The 10,734-nt window shown below is 48.0% G+C and overlaps 3 protein-coding genes across 4 annotated transcripts in view; 2 read left to right on the top strand and 1 right to left on the bottom strand.

Annotated features, from left to right (window-relative positions):
• ZPBP2 (zona pellucida binding protein 2) overlaps window positions 1–5,890 on the top strand; it is a 6,102-nt gene extending 212 nt beyond the window's left edge. Inside the window, exons 2-8 of the mRNA XM_026864600.1 lie at window positions 630–710; window positions 1,276–1,401; window positions 1,967–2,128; window positions 3,000–3,218; window positions 4,363–4,448; window positions 5,081–5,258; window positions 5,760–5,890. Of these exons, the coding sequence (XP_026720401.1) occupies window positions 630–710; window positions 1,276–1,401; window positions 1,967–2,128; window positions 3,000–3,218; window positions 4,363–4,448; window positions 5,081–5,258; window positions 5,760–5,857 (950 nt within the window). The 3' untranslated portion in view covers window positions 5,858–5,890. The remainder of the gene's footprint in view (window positions 1–629; window positions 711–1,275; window positions 1,402–1,966; window positions 2,129–2,999; window positions 3,219–4,362; window positions 4,449–5,080; window positions 5,259–5,759) is intronic.
• IKZF3 (IKAROS family zinc finger 3) overlaps window positions 1–7,913 on the bottom strand; it is a 49,836-nt gene extending 41,923 nt beyond the window's left edge. For both annotated transcript variants that reach the window (XM_026864654.1, XM_026864655.1), the window contains exon 1: window positions 7,839–7,913. The gene's annotated coding sequence lies outside the window, so the exon portion shown is untranslated. The remainder of the gene's footprint in view (window positions 1–7,838) is intronic.
• The window catches only part of ORMDL3 (ORMDL sphingolipid biosynthesis regulator 3), a 26,365-nt gene that overhangs the window by 139 nt on the left and 15,492 nt on the right, over window positions 1–10,734 (top strand). The window lies entirely within an intron of this gene.

Below are 10,734 nucleotides of genomic sequence, written 5' to 3'. Positions count from 1 at the left end.
CCGGGGCCGCCGAGGGACGGGGCGCTGCCCGGTGGCCTTCGCGGGACCCTCCTTGGGCAGGGGACGATGGAGCCCCTCAGGGTGGGAAGGTGGGAGGCCAGCAGTGGCCTTGAGCCGCGGCCAGGCGGGGCTAGCCCGTCTGCCGCCGCGGCCTGACAAAGTCACCGGGAATTCTCAGCATTTTCACATCTCCCGGGGGCTCTCCTGACAGGAGCCCTCGTGCCAAGACATCTGCCCACTCTTTCCCGAAAGCCAGAGGCTCACAGATGCTTGAAGACTCGATACCCTCCCACGGTCACCATGTTGTCCCCGTCCTGCTTGTCCTTGGGGTCACTGTGAGGAGCCTTAGCTTATTCTGGTTAGATTTTATAACGATTTGATGGGCTTTTTGTAAAGAGAAAGGCTCAGCTAGTTTGGAACCTGGTATATCAAGGCAGATTTGCAACGTTGGGCACTAAAGCAACAAAAACTGGCAAGTTGGCAACAAGTGGGAGCCCTTTTTTTAAGAAAAGGGCGTGGGGAGGAAGAAAAAGTAAGGCAAGAGACAAATTCTCTAGAACAAAATTCATAGTTAACAATCACACAATTAGATTTCTCTCTGTAATAATTCTAAGTCCTTCTCCCTACAGTGAGAGCCGTACCTCAGGAAAAGCAACTTTATCTTGATTTAATTGAAAAGAATGATATTTACGGTGACACCAGACATGAAGGTAAACTTGTTTTTTATCTATCTATCTATCTATCTATCTATCTATCCATCTATCAATCTATCCATCTATCTATCTATGTCTTACTATTAAAATGGAGTTTTAAGCACAGTGATCATTAGGTAGACACTGCTACACAGGCGAGTGATACAACCAGGCTCGACTAAACACAATGCTGGAGACCAGAATACGATCCTGATGGCATACGGAAACAAGGGGGGTGGCTTTAGAAATCCGTTTGTCCCACGGTGCTCGCACTTACGAAAATTTAACATCTAAATGAAGATCCTACTCGGCAACAGGCTCAAAATCTGGTGCTTTTTGTGACCCTGCAAGGCGGTTTGTGCGGGACTCGAGCACCTCCTACGCACAGTCAGCACCAGCCACGCTGTGGACAGTTCCATGATATTAATCCGAGCAACTGGAGATAAAAATATTAACCTCACACTGTTCAAGTCCAAACATGAGAAATAATCTTTACATTAAATATATTTTTGAAATGAGTATTTTGGTGATTTCGCCCAATATGAGCATTTCACGTCATTTACCTTACTCTCTTGTCTTGCAGTTAACGTGTATGTTAAGGTGTTTACAAATAGCCCATTTCTCGTATGTATGGATCTGCCTCGTTCTCAAGCGGAAGTAATAGATCCCAAGTATTTGTGGATTGGTCCAGATGGAAGAAATTTAGAAGGTTAGTCACTTCACTCAGACTACAGAGGATTTCCACTCTGCCTGCCTTAGCTGTTCTTCCCCCACTCACTAACAGAATGAGCTTTTTCCAGCACTTCTTCACAAACTTCTTTGAAACAGCCTCTCCCTCAGGGTGGGGGGGAGGCAATCAGGAAAATATGCTGAGATAGAGAAATAGTTTCTGTTTTCTGTTTACAAGGGAAAAAAGTCAACCACAAATGGCTAAGTAGATTACTGTATGTGAAATCACATATTTTCCTTCTTTCTGCTGATGCCACCCTCAATCGGGTGGTGGGTCCAAATAGTCACTTGGTCCTTTGTCAAGCTTTTCCACAAGCTCTGACATTAGACTATGTTTCTCTTCTCCCTCTGAAATTTTCAAATGCTTGAGATAGAAGGAAACACTCAATAAGTCCTAAAGGTCGTCAATTTTAGATTGTTTCAGTCTAACATGAATCAGTGTCGTTATGTACAAGAGCAAGATCTCACCTTCCAGTGTTCTAAATGAGCAGAGCATCAGAAACAGAACGTTTCCAGTAATCAAGTATTTCCTGTTTCTATTCTAGGGCAAATGTATGTGAATCTTACAGAAACAGGAAAGCTGATGGTGCTGGGTTTTAAGGAGTCTATGTCTGGAGCCTACACTTGCACGCTTTCTCACAAAATCATAGAAACTATGACACAAGAAGAAAGAGAAGTAGTTGAGGTGTATAAATTCATGGTATATGGTAAGACTGCTCACTTGATAGTAAGGTAACACGCGTAGCCTTTGCAGCTTGGTGGGTTTGTGAAGTGCATGTTTGTTGCAAGGCTTGATTCAAAAAAATAGTTAACATCTTATGCCAGAACAGAAAATAATTTTTTTTTCTGCTTATGCAAACACACCTCCCCTCTCCCAGTTTTGGAAAAAGTTTTAAATAACCTCTACCAAGAATATATCGCCACTCAAAGGGTAAAATAATCTCTGCCCTTAGTAAAGAGCAAAGTGAAGCCCAACAATTCCAGTGACATCCAAGATCTGAAAAGGAAGCTCATGTCCGAGCAGGGTCCCGTGAGATCACCAAACCACACGTATCCCTGGGGCAGGAGCAGACCCTGCCCCGATGGCTCGAGCCTTTTGCCCCCCTTTTGTAACCCCCGTTCACCGGTGCCACCTCCCCACCCACAAAATAACATTCCAAAACTGCGTGAGAAACACTGACTTCTAAAATGTAAAAAAACATTCACTCCTACACCGCAATGGCACAGAATATTTTTGCATATTCCCAACCCATTTCAGTTACACACTTCGTGGACGTGCCAGTTCTGTTATTTTACTATTTCCCCCCTTTTTTGTTTTATATTTGGGAGAGGAGCCTTGTAACATAAACACATGAATTCCTGCACGTTTAAAACTAAAATGCATCTTACTATTTGCGTCAGCTCTGGCAAGGACGAAGTTGTCCCGTTAGGGTTAATGAGTAAGCTTTATTTATTTGTTTACTTTTGAATAAGAGCCCGTATTTCAGATACAAAGTACGCCGATACAGGCGATAAGGTTCTGTATAAGATTCAATCTGTGATTGCACCGCAGAACTCTCACAAACTGTTTTCTTAAAGCCTACAGGGAAGCTGACCACGCATATCAGGTGTTTGTTCGCTACACTACAAAGGAATGTGAGCTCCCAGCTAACAGCCAGTTCTTTGAGGAACTAAAGAAAATCGTAAATCACATCATCTCTGACCTGACCTGTCACATCACAGAGTCTTCCTACAAATGCCATTCCTTCAAGAGACCAAAACAAGGCCTCAGGCACCAACTATTCGTTAGTTTTCAAGGTAACAAATTTCCCGGTTTGTTTGGGAGGGAGCATTTATTTTTATAAACAACCTGAAAGTGCTATAAACAACACCTGAAATACACTGAAGTCGAGTATACCTGCAGAAGTTTCCCTGCTTTCTTTCAGAGTCCCTGTATTTTTTCTTGCTAGCCCACAGATGGAGCTAAAATGCAGTTTATACTTTGAATTTGTAGTGTTGTGCTTACAACCTTAGCTAGGAATGTTACTTTTCAAGGTGTGCGGTTGGAAAGGCTTGTTGGAAACAGATAGCTGATAAGATGCCATGATTTTTTTCACTAACGTAACTGTAAAAGGAAAATGGTCGCGTGTTTTTTTTCATTATTTGCTTTTTTCAACAAGTCTATGACCTCTGTGGTTTCACTCGGTTCTAGGAAACTGCACGGAGTTAAAAGCAAAAGCCTCATAGTTCCCTTATGGTAATACTGCTGTGGCCGTATCGCCTCGCAGAACAGGTTAAATCAACCCCGATGGCTGCCCTGATTTAGAGATGTTTTATCACTGAGGAAAGGAAGTTATTCCGTCCTGCTTTGCCCACATTCTCTCCTGTATCTGTTCTTGCCCTGTGCCAAGAGGGACCATCCGACAGGCTATGGAACAGCTTTGTGGCCATTTCCCCCTCAGTAAAATCAAGAAACATTCAGAACAAACCGAGGACCCAAAAGTTTCAAGTTTACATAAAACTTCAGCCCTTTCTGGAATCCTTCCTGTTGGCATATTTCCCCCTCCATTATTTTGTTGGCTGTCCTCTGGCTCTTACTAGAACAAAGCAATTTAAGTAACTGGACAAAACGCACCAGGACCGAATCTGGTTTTCCCCCTGTTCTCTCGTCACACTTTCTTCAACGTTCAAATGCTCCCAAAAAAAAGAACTGTTTCAAAACGTGATCATGATCGCAGAAGGTGAAAGAAAAAAGAAAAATCACAATTCTTCACAAATCAGAGGCCAAATTAAGAGAGTACGACAGGAGGAAGTGAGCACTTTAAGATGCTAAAAGCAGCGATGCGTTTTATTTGTTGATGTTTTCTGAAATGAACCTGAAGATACCATCTTGAGGTATTTGAGTTCATTGTAATATATTCTTCAATACATGGACATGTCTCTTTTTTTCCCCCACCCACAGTCAATCCTTTTGCACCAGGATGGGTAGAAGTTTGCCACCAGGTTCCTTACGATTGTGAAGACGTGACAAACGCGCGAGTTCGAGAGGTTCTGTGTCAGCCAGCCTCGTGTCTTCCCTGTGTAATTATCACAAACCTCTGCCTCAGCATCTGCAGAGCCTGCTGGGGGTAACCCAGCTTCACCCAGATTTTATGGGATTAGTATAATTGTAAATGACAATGCAGGGATTTCAAATAATTCAGCTCAGGATGGAAAACTGGGTTTAAAAGACAAATTGATCCAGTTTAAAAAAAAAAAAAAAATCAGGCTCATTTCTTTAATTCTGACTTCTTAGAATAATGATAAACAGTAGTATTTTAAAATAGAAATTGATCCAGTTTAAAAAAAAAAAGATAAATCAGGCTCATGTCTTTTATATTTACTTCTTAGACTAAAGATTGATAAACATTAGTATTTATATTAGTATACTGAACTTCCAATTCTCTAAATATTTGATTGACGATTTGGTAAATGAAATACAATTTAAAGTAAATCTACTCTGGCTGGTCTCTGCAATCTGCTCTCCCTGGCTTCTGGCTGTCCATAAACGCTGCCAGGCTGCGAGGGGGGGCAGAAGTCAGGACTATGAACAATATATTAAGTATCTGAAATACTGATATTTTTAAATCAAGAAAAACCAACTGGCTGTTTCTCATCCTTCCAACATTTCTGAATTTTAGGCAAAAGATCAAATCGGAGAGTTTTTCAGCAAGCAGGCGTATGCTTTGAAGCACGAGTTTCAAACTCCTCCTACCATACACTACGTGGAGAACAGTTTCTCAGTCACCCCCATTGACAGCTGTCGGCCCGGTTTTGGGAAAAACGATCTCACCCACAAGAACTGCGCCAGTTGCTGCGGTAAATTCAAAATATATTGATTTAAGTAGAGCTTATTGGCTCTGATCGTGGGTTTCTCTGAAGGGTATTTGGTAAATACCAGTGTCAAAAGCAATGGTATTTCCATTCATCTTTTGGAAAGACATTCACAACGTAGATTTAAAAAAAAACAAACCAAACCAAACCCACGTTTGTGGGTGTAACTATTTCCAGAGAGAGCAAGTGGAAGCAGTGAAGCGGGTTTTTGTCTTCCAGGTCACTGGTGAGTGACTCTGCTCAGGATGTAGAGCAAATAAGAAACAGTTACTTTAACAGCTGCTAGAAAGCACCCTGCTGTTTTAAAAGCTCTTTTGCCGGCAGCACCCAGTGCCCGTCTTGGGCTGCGGGTGCTGAGTGAGGGGCAGGCTGGGCCAGTGGGGGCGGCCCAGGGCTCACCCGCAGCGTGGGGAGGGTGCGTGGTGCTGCCCGACACCCCGAGCCAGAGGGCAGCTGCCTGAAACACCGACTGTGCTCCCTTTGCAGTGGTTTGTGCTCCCGGAACTTACAGCCCTAACAGCGACGTGACCTGCCAGATCTGTGCAAGGCCCCGAGTCAAGATGTACGGAGCAAGATCTTGCTAATAAACTGATGACAGGAACTGGAAAACCGAGGAGCAGCTGCTAAAGCCTTACTGGGTTTGTGATGTTTTATTCACTTTTAGCTGCCAGCGGTGGAATCCTACATTCATTTTCGAACAATCACAAAACGTCATTACTCAGGCACCCCAGAGTTTCTGTATTCAGGGACCACTTAGACTGTAAAAATGATGCATAAAATGAAGCATTCACGCAAGGTGAAGTAACTCAATAAAAAAAAAAAAAAAAAAAGGAAGTTTGTCACATGGCTCTTAGTGCAAAGGGGCTGTTTCTTGGTGGTGACACCAGACAGGCCACAGCTTTGTGCTGCAGTTTGCTCAGAGAACCTAAAGGAGCCACAAACAATTCAGGGAAGGCGGCAGACAGCTGTGGTGGAACCCTGTGCCACAACGACATGCCAGAACCTCTACCAGCAGTTTCTAGCAGATATTAACAGAAGCATTTAATCTTTGTGATTTCGAAACACTAAATGCCCTTCCCTTTCTTTTGCCCCCTTTCTTCCTCTGTCCCAAGTGCTCCAGCCTGCCCCGTGCAATGTTGTACAACGCACTCGTTCACAGACACCGACCCGCTCAGGGCTTTCCCCAGCGGGAGCTCTGCTGACGAGCAGGCCCCAGCAGAGCTGAGAGGGAAATCGGGTCTCCGGGACAAGAGAGAGGGTTAATAAATTATTCTGCAGCCCAGCGGTCAGGAGAATTACGGACGCAGCTTTTACGGATCTCTTCTTGTCCGCTGCTCCCCAGAAGGAAGCGGGTGCGTCCCGGGGGAAGCGCAGCGGCTGCGGAGCCTCCTCCGCCCGCTCCTTCAGCTGCGTCCCGTCCTCGTGGCAGAGCTCTGCTGGCCCCAGGTGCTGGCCTGTGCGAGCAGATGATCCTCTTACACCAGCTGCAAATTCCCACCAAGTTCACCGGATGAGTAACAAGTCGAGACGCAAATTGCCAAAGCACTGAGATAATGGGAAAGTTTGCTTCCCAGAAGAGACTCGCTCCCATCAGCTTTTGAGGAGTAGCTGCTGGATCTGCAGCAGTTTGCTCACAAAACACTATTAGCAAAGATTGTTCTACCGCATTCCAGAGCTTCCCAAGTCACCCTGACTTCTCCGCAGCCCCGTAAGGTGCGGGCAGGCTGCCAGGGAGCTCCCGGGACAGGGGCTTTGACAAGGTGTCCCGAAGCTTTGTAATAAACTGTTCCCTGCGAGCCCTCGCCCTCCTTCCCCTCGTGAAGCACGGCCAGAGGCCGCTTGTGCGCTGGGGGTGGGACCCCCTGCACCCGGAGCCGGGGGGCTCTGTGCCCGCCGCCCCGCACACAGCCAGGCCGCACTTTTTTTTGTGCTACGTAGGGCTAAAATCAGGCAGAAGAGCACCTCCTGCCCACTAACCGCAACTTCTCCCGGCATCTAGAAATCCCTTGGTGGGTATTCATCCAAAAATCGACCAGGTTCAACCCAGTTTAACTTATCCATTTTGACAGGAACACAGCAGGAGATGGTGCGGGCACAGACCACGCTCCAAGCTTTTCAGAATCATTACTTATTAAATACTGACGAATAAAGTGTACTGTAACGAGCATTTAAACTGCCTGTAGGCTGATTATCTCAGCTGCCAACTGGACACCGTGTGCACGGCTCAGGCTTATACAGATTAAGCAGACGGGCTCGGCGATTGCTGCCCGCGTCTCTTGGCCTATTTCACAGCGGAGGAATGCCACATGCATAAATGATTATGGGGGAAAAAAAAAAGCAGTAAGTAGGTACTAAGTGCAAGCAAGTCACAAATGAACACTTACTCCCTCCTCCTTCGAAAAACCTGGGGGTATAGGAAGCTCTTACAGTGCCTCAGCTCTTTCAGTGGGCCTGAAAACGAGAAAAAGAGGTCAAATACTTCAGTATTGCTATACAGAGGAGCTCGTGTCATTAATTCTGTGGAGACTTTCATGAAAAACTGATGCGAAATGGCTTCGCTCTGACCTTTCCTGCGTGGAAGTCCTCTCCATCCCGCTGGAGCTGCCGGCCTTCGCTCCCTGGGAGAGCCCCGAGTGCAGCTGAATCTGTTATTTGTGACACCCGGGCAGCTCCCTCCCCTCTGCCGAGCTGCTGAGTCGCTGTCACACTTCAGCTTTTACAAACTGCTGCCGTCAGCCCTCGCTTCGCCTCACCTTTACTTTTTACGATCACTCTCTACCTCCCCCAGCTGCAATAGCTCAGGAGGAATTGCCAGCGCCTTCCTCACCGCTCTAAATCCTCTTTTTTTTTTTCTGTTTTTACACGCTTTCCTCTTGGAAACGGGAGCTGTAGCTGATGGGTGCAGTGAGGGAGCCCCTCGTTCTCCTGGGGGGGCTCAGCCCTTTACAGCTCTGCTTTAACCTGCCCCGACCACGCTGCTTTAATCTCACTTTCTGCAAAGGACAACTGTCGTGATGAATTCTCACAAATAATAAATTTAGAACTTAAAACTTCCCGTCCCCTCTGCGTGCAGGCCTCCGGGAACGGCCCTTCCCACAGGCTGTGTCCCAGCAGCACACGAGCGCTTTTAAACATCCACGAATGACAAAAATTATCCGCCACAGCCCATTGTTGTAACATCAGAGCTGCCTTTTCCCAGACTGGAACAAACCACTTGAGAAACACTTAACGAACACGTGTTAAAGCACTCGGGGCAGAGCTGCCGCGTCAGGGCCCGCGTCTGCAGGTGACGGTGACACCGGGAAGTCGTGTCCTCGCTCCCCGCAGCGTCTCTGCTGGCCCACAAGTGACCTTGTCCTCTAAGCCGAGGGGTGTTGACCAGTGTCACGGCTCTGGCGTGACGCTGCAGCTCACTTCAAGGTGCCGGAGAACGTCCCCCAGCCCTGGATCGGCGCATCCCAGGTGCAGCCCCCGCTAACCCAACCCTCAGGCAGCCGGGCCAAGGGCCGCTTGGGTGGGAAGTGACTTTAAAATGAGGCCTGGCCAAGAGTCGAGAGGGTCATTTCTGTCCCCAAGGGCCCCCAGGTGACACTGGGTGGCACAGGGACACCCCGGCGTGCAGCCGCGCGCTCAGGGCGGCGAAGCCCCTTCACCTGCAGCACCCGCAGCCGGTTCCTCGACGGGACCGAGCGTTTGTATAAAATGACACCTGTTTCCAAGTGCTCTGCTGAACTGGAAATGAGGGGAAAAAAAAGAAAAAAGGAGCTTGTGCTGTTTCTGTCACCTAAATCCTGGCCTGGAGCAAGGCTGGGAGGGAAACAGAGCCGCAGTGTCGGCCCAGTGGGGATCCCACAGGATGGACAGGAGCTCCCCCAGCCCACAGATGCCAACAACCCCACGTCTCCCGCCGAGGCAGGAAAAGGGCCTGGGAAGACGACGTTTCCCTCGGAGAGCAGCTTTGCAGGGGCCCCTCTTTTATTACCAGGCGCAACCTTGTCTTAAATAAAACGATCCCGAGGCCCAGCGATGCCCAGCTTGCACGAGGGATGGGCGAGAAAATCAATGGTGAAGTCAGGAAGGGAGCGTGTGGGCAGCTGAAAGGCTGAGCTCTTAACCCCACGCACGGGAAGAGCTGTTGTGATTTTGAGCTCTGCTCTGGTTTCCTATCCGCTGAAATTAAATTTCCTCTTGCCCAAGTCCGGCGACCACATTTTCTGCGCAGCACCAGCCCTGTAACAGGCAACATCATCGGATTAATGAGTCCTTTGCAGGCAGTGAATAAGTGTGATTCATTATTGGCAGCAACGCCACTGTAAATGGATTTTTTGTGGTGAAAATAAATAAATAAGGCTACATAACTGAAGGGCTGTTGATGAAGTGTAGACCAGCTTTAATCACAGTGTAATTGCCGCCATCGGTTCTAATTATTTATAAATATTTTTATAATTGTGGAAATTAAACAATTAGACATCCTTCCTTCCCTCTTCCAAATCTAATCAGTTAAAAGGTCAGGATGCAGTCTGGGGCCACGACTGCTGAACGCGCTTCGTTCGCAGCCTGAGAAAAATATTGCTTTGCCTTTCTCCTGAAGCACAACACCCCTGCAAGAGCGACCGCTCGCCCCCGGCACGGAGCAGAGCCTCCGGCTGCGCTGCTGCAGGGCCGAGCCCGCAGCCGGGTACCCACCGACCTCAGCAAATCATCAAAAATCCAGCGGAGCCGGGGGCCCCCGGAGCAGCGCTCGGCCCCTGGGCTCCCGGGGGGCAGAAGAGGCGTCACCGCCACAAGGACCCGATTCTTAAACCTCACCCCAGGGACAGTTTTTCCTCCAGCCCAGAGGGGACACCCGGCGCTCCCTGGGCAGGCCCGTTAATTACTGCCCGGCACGGGCGGGCAGAGCACCTGGGAAATTCATTGCAGAGATTCGCCGGCACGCTGGAATGCTACAGAAGGAGGTCACGCTGCTAATTCTGCCGTTGCTGATCCCAGCAGATAAACCTACAGTACATCAGGAAATGAATTACCCAGAAATGCAGCATTAAAATGGATTATTGTATTTCCTCGCTTAAGGAAAAGTGTTGACTTTAGTGCTGAGCCCCCCGCACCCACCGAGGCCGAGCGCCGGCTCCCCACAGGAACTTGCCCATCGCAACTCGCTGCCGGAGAGTAAAGAGGAGAAAAATCCCCCCTGGGATGAGCCCTGCGAGGTGCTGGCGGGCTGCTGGCCCCAGGCCCCCTCCTGCACTCAGCCAGACCCCCCAGGACCCTCTGGGACCCCGGCTCGGCCACAGGCACCTCCTGGAAATATTCCCTTAATCCCAGTTTTCTGCTCTTCCCCATTCCCCGCAGCACCCGACGAAATATCCAGATTATTAACAGCATAAATCCCGTGCGATTCACTCCGTCCCACACCAAGTTATCTGCCTGAAACTTATTGCTGATTTTTACGAGGTTTCTTATC

Source organism: Athene cunicularia, assembly GCF_003259725.1.
Source record: "Athene cunicularia isolate RWA chromosome 27 unlocalized genomic scaffold, athCun1 chr27_part1, whole genome shotgun sequence".
NCBI lineage: Eukaryota > Metazoa > Chordata > Aves > Strigiformes > Strigidae > Athene > Athene cunicularia.
This window is presented reverse-complemented; position numbering and strand designations above follow the sequence as displayed.